The sequence below is a fragment of the Dasypus novemcinctus genome, chromosome 6 (assembly GCF_030445035.2).
Source record: "Dasypus novemcinctus isolate mDasNov1 chromosome 6, mDasNov1.1.hap2, whole genome shotgun sequence".
Lineage (NCBI taxonomy): Eukaryota > Metazoa > Chordata > Mammalia > Cingulata > Dasypodidae > Dasypus > Dasypus novemcinctus.
In genome coordinates this window covers 91,076,519-91,098,349 of record NC_080678.1, presented here as the reverse complement: position 1 = coordinate 91,098,349, position 21,831 = coordinate 91,076,519, and the positions used below count along the sequence as shown (strand labels likewise).

General features: G+C 51.0%; 1 protein-coding gene across 4 annotated transcripts in view; it reads left to right on the top strand.

The window, feature by feature from the left end:
• Nucleotides 1-6,557: 6,557 nt before the first annotated feature.
• RASSF4 (Ras association domain family member 4) overlaps nucleotides 6,558-21,831 on the top strand; it is a 40,602-nt gene continuing 25,328 nt past the window's right edge. Inside the window, exons 1-3 of one of the 4 annotated variants that reach the window (XM_004466808.3) lie at nucleotides 6,558-6,692; nucleotides 17,073-17,167; nucleotides 19,286-19,361. In XM_004466808.3, the coding sequence (XP_004466865.1) occupies nucleotides 17,106-17,167; nucleotides 19,286-19,361 (138 nt within the window). In that variant the 5' untranslated portion in view covers nucleotides 6,558-6,692; nucleotides 17,073-17,105. Of the gene's footprint in view, nucleotides 6,935-17,072; nucleotides 17,168-19,285; nucleotides 19,362-21,831 lie in introns of all 4 variants that reach the window. The other 3 variants (XM_004466810.2, XM_004466809.5, XM_058299193.2) reach the window with 3 other exon arrangements.

Here is a 21,831-nt window from a genome sequence, read left to right as displayed (position 1 = left end):
CCCCCACGTAGGGGTGCTCCACATGCAAGGGATGCACCCCACAAAGATAGCCACCCTGTGTGAAAAATGCAGCCTGCCTAGGAGTGGCGCCTCACACACAGAGAGCTGACGCAGCAAGATGACACAACAGAAAGAGACACAGATTCCTGGTGCCGCCTGACAAGAATGCAAGCTGACACAGAAGAACACACAGCGAATGGACACAGAGAGCAGACAGTTGGGGGATGGGGGAGAAATAAATAAAAAGAAATCTTTAAAAAAAAAAGATTAAGGTCCATCCTGATTGAGGTGAACCACACCTAAACTGAAGTAACCTCATCAAAAGGTCCTACTTACAATGGATTTACATCCACATGAATGGATTAAATTTAAGAACAGGTTTTTCTGGGGTACTTGTGGCTTCAAACCACCACAGTTGGTAGGAGATTTGGGAATCAGAGCCAGACAAGTGACTATGATGGCAGATTTGGAGGTAAAGGCAATTCAACTGGTACTTCTTCTTAAACAGGCCAAATCTGGCTTGTTTGTAGACCAGCTTGCCCCTTCTGCCTTGGGATGCTTCACATTCCTTGGACTGCCACATTCTTGGGAGAATAGAGAGTGTGACTGTTCTTCCTTCCAGCACATGGAAGCAGCCGCTTGTACCCACTTGGTTGTTTCCCCTGAGTGCCCGGGGGATGGTCTGTTTTGAAATGCACAGTCAAGGGGCCAAACAAACGGCCCTTGTTTGTGCAAATGTTCTGAGCTCTTTCAAGATTCCTTTTCTTTTCCCTCTGAAAAGTCTTCACTTCCTTTGACTGCTTTATATCCTGCCTTGCCGGGAGGTCCTGATCATTTATTACTTACAGCCTTGGGTCTCAACATTTTGCTCTTCACAGGAATTCTGGCTGCTGAGTAACACCGGCTTCTTTGTGGAAGAAACTCCTTACTTAAGCTTCGTGCTTTCTCCTTTGAAAAGCCTTACCCTTGTTTAAATCCCCCTGCATGCATATCGTATCACGCCTAGTACCCTGCATCGAGCAAAGTCCTGCTGCTTGTTAAGTACATGAAAATACTGAACAACCAAAAGTCAGTTTCTAACATTAGCAAAATTAGTTTTATTGAAAATGCAGTTTGTGCAGAAGTCTTGCATTGCCATAGTTGTTTTCATCTAATTTAAAAGATATTATCAACTCATGGCCATGATGATGCACATTTAAAATTAATTAACCTTTAGCAGCCCTCTGCTGTCAGCATCCCCCAAGAGCACAGCCCAAGTAGAAGGCAGAGGGATCCATGAAGTGTCAACTGATGGAGGGGTGGACTCAGGTCCTAGGGGGGGGTCTGGGAATGCAGAGAAAGCCTAGGGGGTAGAGAGATTCCCCTCCCCAGCCCCCTGGTTTGTCCTGTTGGGTGAACCTAACATAAACGCAAACACAGTAAGGAAGACTAGGAGGGAAGGAGAGTGAAGAGAACATGCTTTTGAATTAACAAGCAGGCCTGCTCATGCTCTCTCCTACCGATTTTCGCGGCATTCCTGCCTTCACGTATGTTTCTGCAGCATACCTGGTTTAGACAGTCACCCTTTTCTCTGAGACCAAGAGGAGAGAGGGCTTGAGCGAGTTCTTTATTCCCAAAAGGAAGTTTCAGCAGTAATTTTCAGCTATATCACTGTATCAGTCAGCCAAAGGGGTGCTGATGCAAAATACCAGAAACTGGTTGGTTTTTATAAGGGTATTTATTTGGGGTAGGAGCTAACAGATACCAGGCACAAGTTACTTCCCTCACCAAAGTCTACTTGGAGCAAGATGGCTGCCAACATCTGTGAGGGTTCAGGCTTCCTGGGTTCCTACGTTCCTGGGGCTTGCGTGACTCTGGCTTCAAGGTTCCTTCCTTCCTGGGGCTGGCTTCTCTTTCCTCTGTGTGCTGACTTCCCAGGAATCCAGTTTAGGTCTTCAGCACCAAATTCCAAAATCAAAACCAACATTAAAATCTCTCAACTCTTTTCTTTGCCATGCCTTTTACCTGTGAGTCCTCACCCACAAGGGGGCGGCAGGGACTGGGTAGGGACTCAACGCCCTAATCATAACTCAAACATGCCTAGGTACAGACTGGCTTCCAAGCATAATGCAATATTTCTTTTCGGAATTCATCAATTATATCAAACTGCTACAATCACTTTTTAAAGTAAGGTCCTCCCACCTAGGAAATACCCTGTACTCAAACAAGTAGCTTCTCAGGGTGGAACACAACAAGCTTCTCTAAAGCATAACCATAAAGGAAAAATACCAATTGTGTGTGTGTGTGTGTGTGTAATGAGAAGGCACTTACTGGTATACATCATTGAAATTTGTGTAAATTTGGAGAATAAATGATCCTTTCTAGCCTGCCTCTGGTATAGATTTTTAAAGTTCCGTATATCAACCAGAAGTTATTATTAATATGCTAAAAAATGGAGTTAAAGAAAACTATTTTACATAGGAAAGAAGAGTAGACAGCATGCTGATTTTTTTTTCTTTTTTTTTTTGAGAAATCACCTGAAAACTGACTGTAAACTCTCATAAGAGAGACTGTAAACTCAAAGTTATGTTAAGATCATGAGTGAGGATGACCTCATTCCTTAAGGATTCCATGAAAGTGAATGGTGCAAGATACATTCTTTAAGTGGCCTCTTCCTGCTGATGGGTTTAAAGCAAAACAAAGCTGCTTGGTTTAAACTCAGTCTTCTAATCAAATATGATCAGATTTCTAATCAAATACAGTCATCTTACTGTTTTGCTTTGCTTTTAAGAATTCTTAACTATATGTTTGGAATCACACAAACTTTGGAAAATTTCTTTTAAAAAGTCATTTGTTTTGAATCTTATGTTGGAGAGAGTGAAAGGCAAAATAAATCATACAAAGCCATCCATAGAAGGCCTTGGGAATTTAATTCAAAATCCCACTTACTGTTTTAAAGGAATGGCCTAGAGAATGGTTCCCATTATTAACATTATTTGTGTTAAAATACATAAACATGTTTTTCAAGACTCAAAGAAATCTAAATGACATCTCAGCAACATGTGTTTGTGCCCTGGCATTTTCACCCCTCGGTTTTCAAGCACCAGAGGAAGAAGGTAATTTCCAGTCTTCTTGGAACAGTGCCTGGTACCAGGGAACCTCAAACAAAGCTGAGCAGGTGTCCACCCCCTTTCGCCACCTTGACGGACAGACTAGGTCGTGTGGGTTCTATCAGCCCCTTAGGCTCCCTTAAGCTTCCCCACCAGCAAACCAAGTTTAAATTTCTTCTTTATGGCCCTTTCTTTGCTGAAAGTGTTGTATCATGAGCATTTTCTTGGCTTTTATGGACATTAGGAGTCAGTCTGGACTGTTGAAAACCGATGACATTTTCTACAGATGTGCTGATGAAGTCATGTTATAAAGAGTGAAGACAGCCCAAGTGGAAAAGGCTAATGCCCTGTTGCCTTAATGGACTCTCAAAGACTCTTTTTATTGGGGTGAAGCCTTAGGGCAAGGAATCTTGCAGAAACTTTGCTGTGGTCTCAGCTCCCCTAAGACCACATCTTTTGCCTTAGAGGTGGATGTTTTGTTCCTTACCCACTCTCCAGGAGCATAAATACATTGTGCCACCAGGGGTCAAATCTCAATTCTATTATTTGACTCACTTTGTCACCTTGGATGGGTTATTTGGCGCCCCTGAATCTGTTTTCCCACCTGTATCCGTCAGAAAGGAAAAGAATCATGCACACATCAAATATCTATTAAACATCGCGATAGTCCAGGCAGAGACATATTTGAAGAAACACAATATCCCTCCTTCAAGGAGCTGGAGATAGAGAAGTGGAATATAAGGCATGCCAGATAGTGCTAAGTGTGGGGTAGGGAGGGCTATTTTAGGCTTTCTGGGAAGAAGGCAGAGAAGGTGATGCATAAGTAAAGACCTGAAGGAGGTAAGGGAGCAAGGCCTGTTGGCATCTGGGAGAGGGGCCTTCCAGGGTACTGGAAGAGCAAGTACAAAGGCCCTGGGGCAGGATTGGGCCTGATGAATGGGAGGAACAGTGTGAACAGTGAAGGAAGGAGGGTGACTAGGAGATGAGGTCAGACAGCTACTAATGGCTCAAAGATCATCCAGGGCGGGAGTTGGCAAACACACGTCCCTGGGTCAAAGGTGATCTGCCGCCTGTTTTTGTTCTTTTTATAAATAAAGTTTTATTGGAACCACAGGCATGCCCTTTTATTTACACATTGTCGATGGCTACAACAGCAAACGTGAGTAGTCATGACAGAGAATGTATTGCCCACGAAGTCTATAACATATATATAACCTGGCCCTTTATAGAAAAGGTGTTCTGATGCCTGGTGTGGTGGTTTGGAGCTGTATGTACCCTCAGAGAAACATGCTTCTAAACTTAACCCATTCCTGTGGGTGTGAACCCATTGTAAGCAGGACCTTGGGAAGCGGCCACCTCAGCTGAGGTGTGGCGCACCTCAGTCAGGATGGGCCTTCAGCCTATTACTGTATCCTGTGTGAGTGGAAGGAAATCCAGGCAACTAAAGCCACGGGAAGCGAGAAGCAGAAGGTCAGGGGCATCCAGAGGAGACAGAAAGGCCGGAAGAGGCTCCATGTGTATCGTCACATGACAAAGGAGCCCAGGTCTAAGGATCACCGGCAGCCGGCCCCAGAATGCCACATTCTTTGGAAAGAAAGCATTGTCTTGATGACATCTTGATTTGGATTTGGATTTTAGCCTCAAAACTGTGAGCCATTAAATTTTCATTGTTTAAGCCAACCCATTGCCTGGCATTTGCTTGAGCAGCCAAGACAGCTAAATCACATGGCTTAAACAAATAGGGATTTACTTCTCTCACATGACAAGAAATCTGGAGTAGGCTGTGCAGGCGTAGTACAGCAGCTTCATGATGTCAATAAAGACCCAGACTCTTTATCCTTATGGTCCACCACCCTTAGTATATGGGTATGTTGTGCCATGATCTCAAAATGGCTGCCAGTGCTCCAGGTATTATGTATATATCCACATTCTGGACAGGAAGGCAGAGAATGAAGGCATCTGTTCCTTTTATCAGGAAAGTAAAACCTGTCTCCAGCCCACTTCAAATTCCCTGCTCCTTAGTGCACCTTCCCGTGGTCCTCTTTGCTCAGAAGTGGGTCATATAGCTCCAAAGGCAATGAAAAGAATTAAGATTGACGTAGTGAATTTCAAATGTTTTAGACAGTCTCCCACAGTAAGGCATGTTTTATAGCACAGCCTAGTACACATAACTGAAACCTGAATAATGCAGTTTCATAAAACACTCTACTATGTGTGCTATATGATAGTTTCTCCAATACTTTAAAAAATACTAGTCACATCATCCACTGAATTAATTTCAGGACCACGGGGCCAGTCCCCATGAATTCACAATGAGAGAGCCAGGAGAGTCCCTTGATTGGTCATCTTCAGCCTTTTGCAGGTGGGGAAACTGAGGCCCAGAGGGGTGACAACTGTAAGGCCACAAGGAAATACATGACAGAGCCCAATCTCTGTACCCCAAACCCAGCAGCTGTAACAACGGTTGGCACAGCCCCTCTAACCGGGGTCTAAGGAGGCAAGTCACACGTGCTGTTCACAGTTAAAGAACTTCTGGAACTTAGGGGGACACAGATTTTGCCTCCTTCAGGATGGAGGGACTGGGCTTCTGAGAACCAGACGGCCAAATGATTTGCCTGGGGCCACACAGAGGATGAGTGTCAGAGGACACGGAAAACGTCCTTCTCACAGAGGAGAAACTGTTTTCCTCTGGGGCAGAGGTTAAGACCCTTTAAAGGCTCCGCCAGGCCCAGCAGGGTGGAAGTGGTGTGTGTATGTGGACACAAGAAATGTTTCTAGGTCCATAGTTTTCATCAGATTCTAAAAAGATTAAAAAACCACGATTTAATGAAACCTGAGTGATTTGTGTTGGGGAGTGGGGGCGAAGTGGTCAGCAAGTTAGGGCGGGAAACTGAGACTGAACAGAAATGGCCAGTGTTTCCACCGGCCCCCGCCCCGCCTGCCCCGCCCCCACCCCCCGGGGACACACCCGGGTTCTGCGCTTTCTTTCCTCTCCCCGGCGCGGGCAGTCCCGGTCCTGGAGGCGGCGAGGAGAGCAGGTGCCTTCTCCGTCCCGGGTGGTGTTCCCAAACAGGAGATAGGCCGAGCGCACTCGGTTGCCCTGGGCAGGGAATAACATCGCCCGCGGCTCCTCTGCAGGCTCCGCGCTCTCCCGGGCCGGTCTCCCCCACCCTGCGGGCCGAGCCTGGGCGGGACGAGGACCGCGGACCCCTCGCGGGCGAGCGCCTCCTCACCCCTCCTGCACCGCCCTGCGCGCGCAGAGCCCCGCGTGGGCCCGGGGCGGGGCGGGTAGGCCAACGAGGCGGGGCCATGGCGAGGGGCGGGGCGAGGCCGGGCGTTGCCATTGGACCGTGCGGGTGAGGGGCGGGGCCACTATCGGGCGCGGGGCGAGGCTGGGCGTTGCCATTGGACCGTGTGGGTGAGGGGCGGGGCCACTAGCAGGCGCGGGGCGGGGCCGGGGCGGGGCTGGGGCGGGGCCGGGGCGGGGCTGGGGCGGGCCCTGGGCACCGGCTCGAGGTCCCCGAGAGCCGCCCTGGGGGCGCAGCTCGGCTGCAGGCAGGAACAGAGTGGGTAGCGGCTCCTGGACAGCGCCATGGCTGGACGGTGAGTGAAGCACGGGCAGGAGAGGTCGGGGGCCTAGTTCCCGCCGCAGCCGCTCGCTCCGGTCCCCTCCTCCCGCCAGCCCGGCCCCGGCGCCCCGCGTGAGGCTGAGGGGCTGGACGGCCCTTGCCCCAGGGCTGCACCGGAGTGCACCGCGGACTTGGGTTCAAAGCTGTGAGCGGGCACTGCGCCAGGCACCGTTTCCAAGGGGAAGGGACTTCGGGGGTAAAACCTGAGCAGGGCAGGTAAGCGCGGCTGCAGGGTACACCTTGGCCCACCTCTTGGCTCATCTCAACCAGTTTCCTAGCAGCACTGATCTTGGAGTTGGGGGAGGGACTCGAAGCGCCTGTGGCAAGCCGCTCTGACTTTGTAGACGGAAAACCAAAGCCAAGATAGGAGCTGGAGTACTTGCTTCGCAATCGCTGTTTGTAAAGGGCTTGCACAGTCTGTCACCCTGTGAGATTGGAACTTTTACCGTCCCCATTTTTCACACGAGAAAGCTGAGGCTCGAAGCATTATGGGGTGGCCCAGCTTTACCCAGATGAATCCGTGGCGGAGCCAAGATTTGAGCCCAGGGCTTGCTTTCTGACTTGAGGTGTCCTGCACTTCCCCCACCTACTCCAGGGCCACCTTGCCCCACCCACTCCTGAGGCCCTGGTCTGCACCTTCTGCTCTGTGAGAGGCCTCAGTGTGTTTATCAGTTGGCACCGCAGGGGAACCAACTGCCTGTGGGAGGGACGGCGCTCTTTCATGCCAGGAGCAGTGTCAGGCCTGTGCCCGTGCTTCCTTAAAGCATGTAAGGAGAATTCGAGAGACCCCACTTCAGAGGAATTAAATAAGGTCACTGCAGTAAGTGAGGGGATTCTGGAATTTGAGCCCGTCCTGTTAAAATCCACAGCTATTAACTTTGCGTTGCAGAGGAGCCTGCCTGCCTTCGCTGGAGGGTAACTAACTGCCCACTACCTGCACTGAGTGGTCAGTCAGGACTTGTTGCCAGAAGTCATAGTTTTTGAAAAAGCTGCAAGTAAATCGGCAGTACATGCAGATTTGCCTGCCCCCTGTTTGTAGTTCCTGAACAGCTGCCACCTGGGTGGAAGGTGCCCCACCCTGGAAAAGAGAGGTGTGGAGAAAGGAGAGGGAAGGGAGAAGGGGCAGGAGAGGAGGAGGGAGAGGAGAGGAATCTCCTGGACTTGATGGAGCTGCTCAACTTGGTCAGGTCAAAAACGTGCTGGCCAGAATTTGTGATGGAGTGTGTTTCAGCACTTTGTCAGGGCATGTAGAGTCTGTTTTCATTAGTTTTTCATCATAGTTCTCTCTCTGTGTAGTGCTGATGGCTCAAGACCAGATAGTGAAAGCGAGGTTGATGCCACAGGTGATGCTGTTCATGCAGAAGCCAGGAGGCAGGGGCTGCCTTTCCACCGGGAGGCTCGGGTGGGTGACCTGGAGCTCAAGGGCAGAGTGACCACCGGGAGGCCTGGGTCAGGGTCAGCTGGGCAGTGACAGGTGGAGAGGCTCCTAAGCCTCAGGCTTGCGTATCAGACCAGGTCTCACGACGGCATAGCCTCAAAGCTCTGATGAGAGGGTCCTCCACAAGGAGCCTGGACTGGGCTTTGGGGGGATCTGGTTCTGATTCTGCCACTGAACCAGCTCCGGGCACAGGGCCCCACCTCGGGTGGAGTCTCCGTATCTGCACCCCCCACACCTGCTGCCCAGGGGAGCCTGTCTTCTCTGAGCCCCACATTTCCATCTGTGGAGGCCCACACTCTCTCCAGAACCCCGATTCCCATTGTCAGTGATAACAGTCAAGGACGCTTCGGGTTATTACTGGTGAGCGCCGTCCGAGGCCCCTTACATCTGTCTCCTCAGCCCGCACAGCAGCCAGAGAGGATGATGATTATTTAACCAACGAGGAACCCAAGGTTCAGAGAAGGAGACAGACTTGCCCAAGGCCACACAGCTAGAGAATTGCAGAGCAAAGTTTTTGAGCCCAGATCCTTACAAAGGCTGGAGTGGTTATCCTGTCACAGGGGACCCTGAAGAAAGTTTCCCTAAACCATTTTTAAGTAAATGAAAATCATTAGGAGGTGGCTGTACTTCCCAGTGTTTCTGCAGTTCGTTCTCTTCTGCCAAAGCGGAACTTGCAGTTCTCTTAGTTGCCTTTTCCAGCCTTCTACCCTGAGATGCATTTCCCAGCGGAGTGATTTGGGACCACGCCTCCCTGCCCTGCCTGACCTTGGGAACAGGAGCAGGCTGTTTCATGGCCCCGTAGCTGCAGAGCTGGGAAGAACCCTCCCAAAACCTGGTTCATCCGAGGCCCGACAGAGCTCCACGTGCACAGCTCACACACCTCCCTTTGCTGCAGGAAATATAGCCCCAGACTCCTCTCTGTGACGGCCCTTTGCCTCCTCTCAATAGCAGAGATTCCTAACCTGGATCTGGGAATCTAGGGGTGCCTGGACCGGGATGCCCTGGGGCCATGTAAGGACGCGTGAATCCACTGGGCAGGCGCGTGCTTGGGTGCAGGTGCGTTGTTCTGGGGAGAGGGCCATCAGCTCTCTAGACGCCGAAGGGCTCCAAGACCCAGAAGCCTTGGAGCCCGCCGTTCCTCAGCTGTCGCAGGGACTGCCCACACAGCTGTCTTTGGCCCCTGGCGCTGGCTCAGGGGATGGTACAGGTGGGGGCAACTGCAGAGAGTGCTCAGCCTGCCAGGACTCTGAAACGGCCTCTTAACCCCCGAGTGTGGGGCCCAGGCCATCGGGGTATTGGCCGGTGGTTGCTCCGAGCACCAGCTCAGCCCCAAAAACGAGGCTGGGGGACACTGTCTCCCTACAGCTCCTCTTCCACAGGCAAGGTTGTGCGTTAGGAGGCGTGCAGGCAGCCTTTCTGCCGAGGTTGCCGTGCCTCGGGCACCAGAGCAGAAAGCAGCGCTGCTGCTGAAGGCGCCTGGGGGAGGCAGTTCCCTGAGGAAGGCTGGCAGGTGGGTGCTGAGGACCCGGCTCTCTGGGGAGAGTGGGCTGCCCCTCCGGAAGGCCCATGCTGGGAGCAGAGGACTGCAGAGGGGAGGGCTAGGGAAAAGCTGGGAGCAGATGAGCCCCGGGGCAGGGGAGGGGAGCTGGCTGGCTGCTCGCAGGGCCCCTCTTCTGCCATCACCTCCCACCTGGCCTGTGCTCCTGTGTCCTCCCAGGTGTCCAGGCCAGACTGTCCTGAGGCTGGGAAAGCGAGGGAGGTGGCCAAGCCAGCGGGGCAGATGAGAGCCAGTGTGGATGGGCAAGAGCGGCAGCTGCTAAATGGCTCCCTGCTGCCCGAATCAGAACAGCTGCTTGCTGGGCACAGCTGCAGAGCTGAGTGCAGTCAGACCCCCCTCCAGCGCAGCTGTGCCCGGCAGCCCTGCAGCTTCTTCTCTGGCCGACAGGTGTCTGGGGGACCCCCTGAAAGGCTCACGGCTCTCAGCGCCTTCCGCCTCTCCTGCTGGCATCCGAGAGCTGTAGCCCTGGGTCGTAGAGCAGGGAACGGAGGTGCTCAGGAATCGGGGCTCTGCCGAACCTTGGAACCTCCTAACAGCTCTTGCTTCCCATGTGACTTTCTTTACCTGCTCAATTTAAATCATGCCTAAAGGAAAAAATAAGGTTCAGAGTTTCATAAAATGTTAAAACCCACGTTACCCAGCTCTCAGATTTCGCAGAGATAACTTAAAGCATTTAGAGTTGGACACCAGTGCAGTTTCCATTTTGCCAAGTAAGGACCACCTAGCGTCTCCTCCATTATTTTACAAATGACAGGACATTGTAAGACTAAGTCAGAAGGACATCCCCTTAAAATTCTTTAAAATATCCTCCCTTTAGGTGCCTGAGAACCCCAGTGCACTGTCCTTCTTTTTGTCACTTTGCCATTGACCCACAGTAACCCAGCTCCTACGACCCTGCCCGCTCTGTGATACGCAGCCCCAGGGCCAAGCTTGGCCATTGCAAGAGCTTCAGCGTCCTTTGTCCCAGACCCCAGGCAGGGACAATAGCGAGGGCAGCCTGTGGCAGGCAGTGGCGCCAACTGTCCTCAGCAGTCGCTGCTCATGCCTGGTGGAGCAACCCGTGAAGTGGAAAGCAAAAACAACTCCTGCTGTTCACTGGGGACAGGTAATCTGGGCCTGGCACAGGGCCACCCTCCCCTTCCTCTGGGGAACAGAGAGTGCCGGCTGCAGCTGAGCTCCCTGGTCAGGCCAAAGGAAAATGGGGCAGAGCAGCCTCCAGCCTGGGGATCTTGGCGTCCTGAGCTGTGCCCTGGGGCTGGGGGAGGGGAGTAGGCTGGACCAAGAGTGCCAGGACCGGTGCGGGAAGCGTCTGCTGGCAGATCTGGCCAGCTTGGCTACTGACGTCTCCCTGTGGTTCTCAGACCCTCGGGGAGGCCCTCGGCCCCCGGCCCAACCCCAGCTTCTGCAGCAGGCTCGCTTTTACCAGTTTGCATATGGGGCTTCTGCCTAGGATTTTATTTAAAGATAAGATTGTGCCACTTATAAAAGTTCAGAAGACACTCCACTAGAGATTCTCAAAGGTTCCACCCAACACACCATTCAGAAGTCCAGGTTTAAGAGGCAGTTCCAGGGAAGCGGATTTGGCTCAACGGATAGGGCGTCCACCTACCACATGGGGGGTCCAGAGTTCAAACCCAGGGCCTCCTGACCCGTGTGATGAGCTGGCCCACGTGCAGTGCTGATGCGTGCAAGGAGTACCCTGCCATGCAGGGGTGTCCCCTGCGTAGGGGAGCCCCATAAGAAGAGCTGCCCAGTGCAAAAGAAAGTGCAGCCTGCCCAGGAGTGGCGCTTCACACACAGAGAGGTGATGCCGCAAGATGACGCAACAAAAAGAAACACAGATTCCTGTGCCGCTGACAAGAATACAAGCGGGCACAGAACACCCAGTGAATGGACACAGAGAGCAGACAACTTGGGGGGGGAGGGGAGAGACATAAATAAAAAATAAATCTTACAAAAATTTTAAAAAAGGCAGTTTCAGGAAAATGCTCCAAATGGAAGAGAAGTCTCAGTTTGCTCTCTTGCCGGGACATGTGTCCCTGTCTCTGTCCCTCCCCCTCACCTTCCCCTTCTCTTTCTCCCCTCTCTCTGTCTCTGTCTCCCCCTACACCCAAACTGTATCCTTCAGCATTTATTTATAGGATGTCCCTGAGTTACATGTTCAGTTCACTCTACAGCTCAACAAGACACTGGGGGTATCCGAATGAATGGGTCTTCTCTACCTTGCCTGGTAAAGGAGTCAAGTCACACTTGCTGTTCACACTTAGAGAACTTCTGGAACTTAGGGGGACACAGATTTTGCCGCCTTTGGGATGGAGGGATAGGGCTTCTGAGAACCAGACGGTCAAGTGATCTGCCTGGGGCCACACAGAGGATGAGTGTCAGAGGACACGGAAAACGTCCTTCTCACAGAGGAGGAACTGTTTTCCTGTGGGGCAGAGGTTAAGACCCTTCAATTCTTGGCCCGGCCCAGCAGGTGGAAGAACTCTGCTGCTGAGGTGAAGCCTTCGTTGCTCTCTCCCGACCCTGCCCTCCCCCTGCCGCCCAAATCTGATGCAGCATGCCTGGCCCTCTGTCCTGCAAGCTAGGCTGGGTACCCTGCCCCCGTCTCGCTCCACTCAGCCATCTGCGGTCGATGACCCTTCTTTATTTCCTCCTTGAGCGTCTCTGGGCAGCTTCCCAGTGGGTGGCACTCAGCATGTTAGTTATGTCCTTCAAATAAGCAGACTCCAGAGCGGGGTTCTTAGCCTTTTTTGTTCCATGGACCCGTTTGCCAGTCAGGTGAAAACCACGGACCCCTTTCTAAGTCCACATTGTGCCGTGCATTATTTCATAAATGTATCACACCCACACCAACACGTCCCCACAAGAATAATGTTTCTTTAAAATTTCAGTTCAAGCTCACAGACCCCTTGTTAAGAACTCCTGCTCTGGATGTAAATGTTACCAAAGCCAAAGCAAAGGAGGCTCCATATGCTATTCAACACAAGGGTTTTCAAGAGTATTATCCGTAGCTCTTGGCGAAGCCTGGACTGGGGGCTCCCAGCCACCCACCTCACTGTCAGCAGAGCAGCCCACTTTTATCTGATTTGCACAAATATTCCATCTGAACAAAGAATTCCACCTTGAGATAATTTCAAACCCACCTGATGTCAATGCTCATGTTGCAAAGATGGGAAAATTAAGGCTCAGATTGGAAAAGACATGCAAGCAGAACCACACAGCTCTTCAGTAGCTCCTTTGGAAGCATCTTCTATTGTTAAGTCCACAGGGCTTGACTTCTAGGGAATTCCACTTATAGGCATGCCTCCTACATAGAGCAAAATGGGCATATTCCCCAAATGCTGCGGGAGACTGAAAGAGTGTAAACTGAATCAAGTCACACAAACGAGCTCCACAAAGTGCGTCTGTCTTGCAAGTGTTCTGTCTATCTGCAGTATTTTACTGTCTGGATTATTTACTGCATTAATGAGGATATTCCAAGTTATGCTGCAGTAACAAATCCCTGAAATGCCAATGGCTTATCACAACAGAGGTTGGTTTCTCTTTCCTGGTTCAACCCAGGGTGGGTTGGCAGAGCTGCTAGTCCACAGAGCCACTCAGGGACCCAGGCTGTCTACTGGGAGCTGCACCAATGGGAAACTGGCTTTCTAGGTCCCCATGGCAGGAGAAGAGAGCTGGAGGATTGCATGCTGGCTCTTCAGTGTGCTGGCATTGCCTCACAGCTTGTTCATCAGAATTATTGTGTGCCCGCTCCCCCCCCCCCCCCCACTGCAGGAGGCTGGGGAATGAGAGACTTGCATGCCTCTGCCACAGCCACCTGACCCTAAGCAGTGGGACACAGCCCTGAAAAGTCCAGATTACTGGCTTTCTGTGAAATACCAGAAGGGATGTCCCTTTAAAAGAGGAGATTATCCCCTAGCTCCACTGACCTATATTTTTCAACCAAGTTGGCTTTCTGGCTCCTGGAGATGTTTACATTTTCATTCTTGCTGCAGATGCACAACTCTGGGAAAGTTTACATCCCCCTCCCCTACTCCCATGAGGCTTCTTGTATTCACTCAATAATTTAACAAATATTTGTGGACCTTCTACAGTGTACCTGGCTTGTGTGTTAGGTGTTTAAAGTCAGTGGTGAAGCCAAAAAGCCATGTCCCTACCCCCTGATCTCGCAGTGCTGGTTGGGGATTGAATTGTGTCCCCAACAAAAGACATGTTCAAATCTTAATCTGTGTGAACACTTTGATGACATAATTATTAGTTAAAGTGTGGACTCGTTTGCGACTAAGATCTTTAAAGATTTTGAGATGAGGCCAGCTGAATCAGGGTGGGCCTTAATCCATTTGACAGGAGGTCTTATAAAGAGGAAATTCAGATGTAGTTGGTGCAGGTTTGACACTGGTAGAAGCCAGGAGTCAGATCCACAGGAGGAGACCAAAGACATTGTCATGTGATGGGGGCAAAGAGACCAGTCAGGGAACTCCAAGGATTATGGTGAGACAGCTCCAGCATGCCACAGACACTGGGAGAAAGCATGGCCTGTTGAGACCTTGATTTTGGACTTCTGGCCTCTGAAACCCTGAGACCATACATACCAGTTGGTAAGCCAGCCAGCGTGTGGTATTTGTCACAGCAGCTTAGGCTAACTAAGACAGGTGACAGTTGTGCCATGAGCCCCAGAAACAGTGTGCACTGATTAACCCAGTCGCCATGGCCTTACCCTGGGCTGAGGTCAGCTTCTGCATTGGAAGTGTTTAAGGAACTGCCCAGAGAGGCCAGAACATCACTTTTTCCATAGGAGAGCCGAGGTGCTGAGGAACTGAAACCCTGTTTTGAAATCGGGGTTGCCTGGCAGAGAAAGATGCAGCTGGAGGCCCCTAGCCTGAGGCCCCAGGGGCCATGACCTCCCCCCAGGACGGGGTCTCCCTCGCTCTGGAGCGAGGAGAAGGGAGGCATTTAGGGGATGGTCTGTGGTGGGGTGAATTTTGACCCCCACCTCACCCCTCAAAAAAACCCCCACAAATCATGTTCAAGTCTTAACCCACATTCCTGGGGTGGGAACTCATTTGCAAATAGGACCCTCTGAAGATGTATTACCAGGTAGGCTGGAACTCATTTGTGAATAGGCACTTCAAAGATCCTGTCTAGATACGGCCAAACTGAGTCAGGGTGGTCTCCAAATGTATTACTGGAGACTTTAGAGAGAGAAGCCTGGAATTGGGGAAAGGCCCAGAAAGAAGCCAGAAGTCAGCGGAAACCTGAGGAGCAGAGAGAAGAGAGGCATCGCCAGGTGCCAGAGGCAGATGCAAGCCCAGGAACCCCAAGGAGTGCGGCAAGCGAGCACCGGCACACGACAGATTTCGGGGAGAAAGTGTGGCCTGTTGAGACCTTGACGTTGAACTTCTGGCTTCCAAAACCATGAGATAATACAATCCTGTTGTTTAAGCCAGCCAGTGTGTGGTATCTGTCATAGCAGTCCTGACAAACTAAGGCAGAGGGTGCTGGAAACCCAACTCCCTCAAATCATTCCTCTTCTCCATGCCAAACACGACCCCCACTTCTGAAATCAAATGCTCCTCCAGGACTGATGCCAACAGAGAAGGCTCATCATGTGTGTGGATATCATCATGCTAAGAGGGTACTGGACTGGTCAGAACCCGAGGGGACATAACACTCTGCAGAGATGGTGGAATTGAATCTGTGGACATTAACAGGGACAGCAGTTGGACCTGACCTTGAACCCTGTGATGACCTATGCACAGATACAGGATGGGAAGATGTGGTTGATCAGGGTGAAGAGGTACTGGCATTTTGTGACTGTGTGACTTTGGGCATGCAGAGGCAGACCTCTGTGGTGAGAAGGATGGATTTGGACCCCAGCTGTGCCCCTCCCAGTGGTACTTGTGATGGTTAATTTCAAATGTCAGCTTGGCTAAGTGGTGGTATCCAGTTTGGTCAGGCAAGCACTGGCCTGCTTGTTATTGAGAGGGTATTTTGTGAATTTTAATCATTTGTCAGCTGATTGCATCAATGGCTGACTGCATCTACAATCAACAAAGGAGATGGCCTTTAGCAATGAGAGACCTCTCATCCAATCAGTTGGAGGCCTTAAAGAAAGAACTGAAGAAGAATGTCTATCTCTACTTCAGACATCCATCTTCTCCTGGCGAATTCAACATCACCTTTATTCAAGTTTTTAACTTGTGACTTCTTCTGAGGAATTCAGCATCATCTTCATCAAGTTTCCAGTTTGTAGCTTGCCCTAAGAATTTGGACTTACCAATCCGCATGGTTGCATGATCTAATTCCTTTTATAGAGAGAGAGACAGAGAGAGAGAGACCCTTTCAGTTCTCTTTCTTTGGAAAACTGACTAATACAGTACTGAACCCTGCAGACTTCTGGCTGCACACTGGAGGATGAGAATTACCAAGTGGGTTGGGGGTCGAGTGTGTGTGGTGCTTTTAGCTCCCTGCCCAGCACATCAGGGGCCTGAATCAGAGTGATGAGCAACAGAGAAGCAGGAGCCTGTAGAGAAGATGCCAGCAGGATGGAGCAAGCTCTGCGGGATTCATCCATCAAGAAATGGAGCTGTGGAGGGCTTGAGAAGTTCTTAAACCTTTTGAGGTTGTGAATGGGAAGAGCTAGAGTGTGTCACGTGTGAATCCACTAATGGTCCTGTAGGAGAGAGATTAACTCATTGTACAGATGAGGAAAACATCAGGGACTTTAAGTCTCTTGTCCAGAATGAACATGGAGAAGGGGTTGAGAGAACAGAATCTGGGGCTTGACCACTGTGTTTGATCAGTGGCTTAGCCACTTGCTAGCTGTGTAATCTCGGGAAAAGAATTTACCCTGTGTCCCTGTTTCCTCATCCACAAAATGGGGATATAATGACACATCCGTCATAAGGACTAAAGTAGATAATTCACAGAGGGTGCTCCACCCAGTCTTGGGCATGCACTGAAGACTCAGGTCTGATCTCTAGCACTAGCACGGCTGGCCCAGACGTTCCCACTCCAAGTGCGCCATCGCACGCTCTACAGAGCTTTGCGGAAAAAACGGGGGAGAGAGAAGCCATCATTAGGTTTGTCCTCACGGCAAGGAAGAGAGCCTGGGGGTCGGCACCGCTGAGGAGATCGTCCACGATTGCCCAGATCGTCCTCCTGGGGTTACGGAGGATGATTCTGGGAGCCGGGGACCATCGGCCTTGCAGTTCTGACCTGGCCCCGGGGAGGGGAGCCTGGTTGCCAGTCATGCTCCCAGGCAGTGTGGGTCCCAGGACGTGTCGGCAGGGCTTTGTGTGCTGGGGCTGCCACTGCCCCCGACTTACCCAGCTGTCCCCTCTTCTTCCTGGCAGGTAACTCCAGGCGGCAGAGCAGAGGAGGAGAAGATGAAGGAAGACATCCCTCCCAGCTCTCATGTGCCCGTCAGTGACAGCAGGTCCATTCTGAAGTAAGCCTTGGTCTGCAGGGGATGGGGCCTTGGTGCCGGCTTCTCTGGGCATCTTTGGGGAGGGGTCCCCAGCACCTTTCTCTAGGTGCGGGGGTGCGTCCCTGGAGTCGGTGCTGGGAGGCTTACTTTCGGAGCTTCTCTATTTGGAAATCAAGGTGCTCTTTGGGGTGAGTGTTTGGCCCCAGCCACCTCCGCCCCTTTGAGCTTTGCTCGGGCCCGGCCTGGGCGTTTTGGCTTTGAACCGAGACTCTTGAAAATGCCAAGAGGCCAGCCGGGACTGCCTCGAGACAGAGTTTAATTTATTTAAAAGCTAGAAGAGTACTAACACTTTCATGGTGTTCAACAGTACAGAGAAAAGGAACTCAGAAGTGTTTTTGAGTTTTTAGTGAAAAAAAGTATATTTTATTGACTTGATTGTTTTAACTTTGCTTATTTTTATTTGTGTGTGCTCTGCCTCATTGTAAAAAATATTCAGAATATTCTTCAATATCGTTTTTGACCTAAAGGGAAGTATCTTCCTCATTTCACTTGCCTTTTTGAGTCCTGAATCAAAATATGTTCTAAACTTGGGCAACTCTCATCCAACCTGAGGACAAACCAGCCTTCTTGAAGTAGACTGCTTTTTGCTGACAACCTTCAGGCTAGGGTCTCCCTACCAAAGACACTGAGGAAACAGATATATTGTCTCATTCCTTTGTGCCATTTCACATCACTGCCCCTAGCATCATTTTCCTTATTTAAATTTTAACATAAAAATAAGTTAGTGATATTAAACATAATTTTGAAAAAAGTCTGAATCATAATCATAACAAGATTCATTATACTTACATATGTTTTCTGATAATTTTATGCTCAGCTTTTACATACTTTTAGCATAGTGAACACACATTTTGGATCATGTCTTTTTTTTTCTAAGGAGGTACTGGGGATTGAACCCGGGACCTCATACATGGGAAGCAAGCACTCAATCACTTGAGCTATTAATACATCTGCTCCTCATTAATCCTGTCTTTTTAATACCCTTGAATTCTAAGTCATGGCCCCTGTTGGTTATTATTATCCCCAAAATACACTGTGTCCAGCCATCACACACTGGAGCACTCGAGTGGGTTTGGAGCATCAGATGTTTTCTGTTGTGCCCCGTGTCCCCTGAATGTGGGCTAAGGTGCTACAGGAGAAGGTTCTAGAACAGTGCTGTGCAGCAGGGGAGCTCCAAGCCACCTGTTGCTCCCAAGCACTTGGCATGGGGCCAGCAAGGTGAGGCTAGCATAAAGGACCCACTGATTGTGAACCCTTAATTCAAAATAAAAGAATGTACAATGTCTCGTTAATCATCTTTTATGTTGATTACATGTGGAGAGGATAATGTTTTGGCTATATCGAGTTGAAGGACCTACATTATTAAAACTGATTTCATCTGTTTCTATTTTCTTTTTAAAAATGGCTGTGCACATTTCAGATTGCCTCTGAGGCTCTGATCACAGTTCTGTGGGACTGTGCTGCTCTGTAGAATTCAGCCTGCGTAGGAGGAAATGGCCTGGGCTCTGCCCACCAGCCAAGGCGTGGCTGTGGCTTCCTCCCTTATGCTGGGAGCTGTCATTTAGGTGGAGGGGCTGCTTAGGACCACACGTATTTTACTCTTAGCACATCCCCTGCATCCTCCGACAGAACTCCCTGGAGAGTCAGGAGTGGGAAGAGGCGGGCATGTAATGGAGCCTCACAGCAGCCACACGGGACCCTTGGAGAAAGCAGTGTGGGAGTGAAAGCAAAAGCCTGTACAATGCTTTCACCCTTTGACCCAGCAATCCAAGCCTGGGGATTTATTCTGAGGGAGTGACGCAGTGATAAAGTCTAAGCAGACTGTCCCTGGACTGCGTTCTGCAATAGTGAATGTGTGGGAAACTCCCTTCTGTGGCCTGTCTATGGGTTTCAGTTCCTTCTCAGCCCCTCCCTATGTTATCTACAAAGTCCCACATATGAAGCCCACTCTTAAAACTAAAGGGCAGGTAGGATGCTGACATAATCGGATGATGTGGGAAACTGAAGCAAGTGGAACAAAATGATTTTCTGAGACCTTGTCCACACCCCAGGAGTCCCTGTGTGTCTTTACCTTCTTAGGTCAGAGCTCCTAAGCCTGCTAAAAACCTACAACTGCTACCATGAGGGGAGAAGCTTCCAGCTAAGACACAGAGAGGTAAAGTCTACTTTTTTCTTTATTATTACGGTCACCATTTATCCTGGTTTATTGTTTCCAGTAATTATTAATGCCATTCCCTTTGCTCTCAGAGGGTCCAGTTTGGATAACAAATTATGTGGTCACTCTAGTTATTCACCCCCTGAGCCAAGGGCTGGGATACCAGCAGGCAGGATATCCCCCTTGAAGTCCTGCTAAGTGGTGCCAAGGACCGGAGCCTCCCGGTAGGAGCTCCAAGCAGGTCAGGTGCACCTCATGGCTCCTCCCTCCATCCTGAGCTTTTGTCCAGGTGAATTGCTGGGAGGTCAGAGTTTGAAGAACTCTTAGAGACTATAGATGAGTCCTTCCGTCCCCTCCACGGCACACATGAGGAGCTCTGCAAGGGCCTGAGCTTGCCCGAGGCAGCGGGACGATGAGGGAAGGCTAGGGTCTGTGCTTGCAAGTCTGAACAACCCTCAGAGGAAAGCCCGGCTATGGTGGAGGGGTTCCCAAAGAAGCCCTGTGGTTTCAATGGGGGTGGCGAGTCTGTAAGTGGTTGAAAGTCCCTCACGTTGCTGCTATGTAATCCGGCCTGGCTCTTGGACCCCCTTGGTGTCAAGGTGGCCATAGCAACCTCGCTTTCCCCTCTTACCTCCCTGAGCCACGTACTTCTTTCATAGGACTCCAGCCCAATGTGGGACTTCCCTCCATGGGCCTTTCCCTTCTACCTCCCAGAACTTCCAGAAGCTGTGTAATTAGACCAGTCGGCTTAGCAGAGAAAACTAGGCTTCCCTGGTACATGGGGTCTGTCATGCCCAATGCCATACTTAATGCTTTCTGCAGCTTCTTCATGCACTCCTTGTCTCACTGCATCCTCACAACGCTGCAAAAATCGGGTTTTCTGGTAGCAACCAACAACTCCCACATCTTAGTGGCTTAAAACAGCAGAGTTTGCTTCTCACTCATACCACACGTCCAGTGTGGGCCAGCAGAGGGGACCAGCTCATGGTCACGATTCAGGGGCCCAGGCGCAGACACTGCAGCAGCCAGGGGGGAACGTGGTTTACAGCTCTTAATCCAGAGGTGGCACATTCTAGCAAGCATTTTACTGCCCGTGCCCAGCTTCACTGGGGGTGGAAGTTCACTGCCCTGTCCACCCAGAAGGAGAGTGGAACTGAGGGGTACCAGTGGACAGCCCCTACGGCTTCCAGGAGCACTGATGGCTTTGTCTGGAAGCTCCAACGAGTCAGGCGCCTTTCCCCAGCTCACACATCAAGAAGTTTCAGAGGTGGAATGCGAAAACCTCTCTCTCAAAGTTCAGGCTCTTTCAACTTTCAGTTTAGTCCTCCGTTGCTTCTACAACCCCGAGCATGGGAAGGGATTTGTCCGAGGCCCTCCTCTAGGCCAGTGGTTCCCAGCGATGCTCCGTGCCCACTGTGGAGCTCCCAGGAGGTTTGGGGGATTAGCTTGGGGGCAGGTGAGACAACGAAGATCCTCAGGGGTCTCTCCACCCCCCACCATAACCAGAGCAGAGCAGGGGACCCTGAACAATTTAAGTGGAAAATTAACTTTTATTGCTTAAAAAATGAAAAGTTTGAGAATCCCTGGTAGGAGTTTCTCATCCAGCCTAAGCAGTTGGGGGCACTCCGCAGTCCCTCCGCGATGTCTCCTTGCTGGGAACGGCCCCGGTCACCCTGTTCTGGTGTTGAGGCCATCAGCTTTAACAGCTGACCCTCCTCCCCAGACCAAGCCCTTCCCTCCCCCAACAGCTCCCCGGCCTTGGGAACCCCCTTTCCCCACTGGACGGAGTGGAGTTCACATCCACCCCACTGCCAGCTGCCACCGATGTCCCAGGGCAGTTCTCACCTGTCTCCTCCTTCCTCGGTGTTCTCACCTGGAAAAAGAGGACACTGGCCTCCCCCAGGGCTTACAGGTTCAGAGGCCAGCAAGAGGGGCAGGGGCCCACGGCCTGGCACCCGCCCAAAGGTGGCAACTACCCTTGGAACCCAACCCATTGTTGCCACGCAGGTCTATGGGCTCAGGATGGCCCGATCCTTGCCGAGTTTCCTGTGAAATCCCCGATGCTTAGAACACCATGTGGGCTAGAGAAAACGTGTCCGCAGGCCACAGGCCGCCAGGGAGATGCTAAGGGAAGGTCCAGCAGGGCCCAGGCTGTGGACGTACATGCTGTGCAGGTCAAGCAGAGCCACCACCTGGCCGTGACCCAGAACCTCTAGGGCAACATGCCTGGGAACCTTTGTCGGGGCACTTTGCCCCTTCTTGAGCTAACTCGATTCGTTTTTTAAACCCAGTGGCAAAGCTTTCATCTTGGGAAAGGCTTTGTGTTGGTGATTTCAGCTCCTTGCACAGAGGTGGCCTCCTGGCCTTGCATCCAGCCCACCCAGGTATGAGGAGGGTCAGCAGCCTCCCAGACCTTCCTCCTGTTCCTGAGGATGGGAGTGAACCGTTCAGGGCCCAGGGACACCCCCAC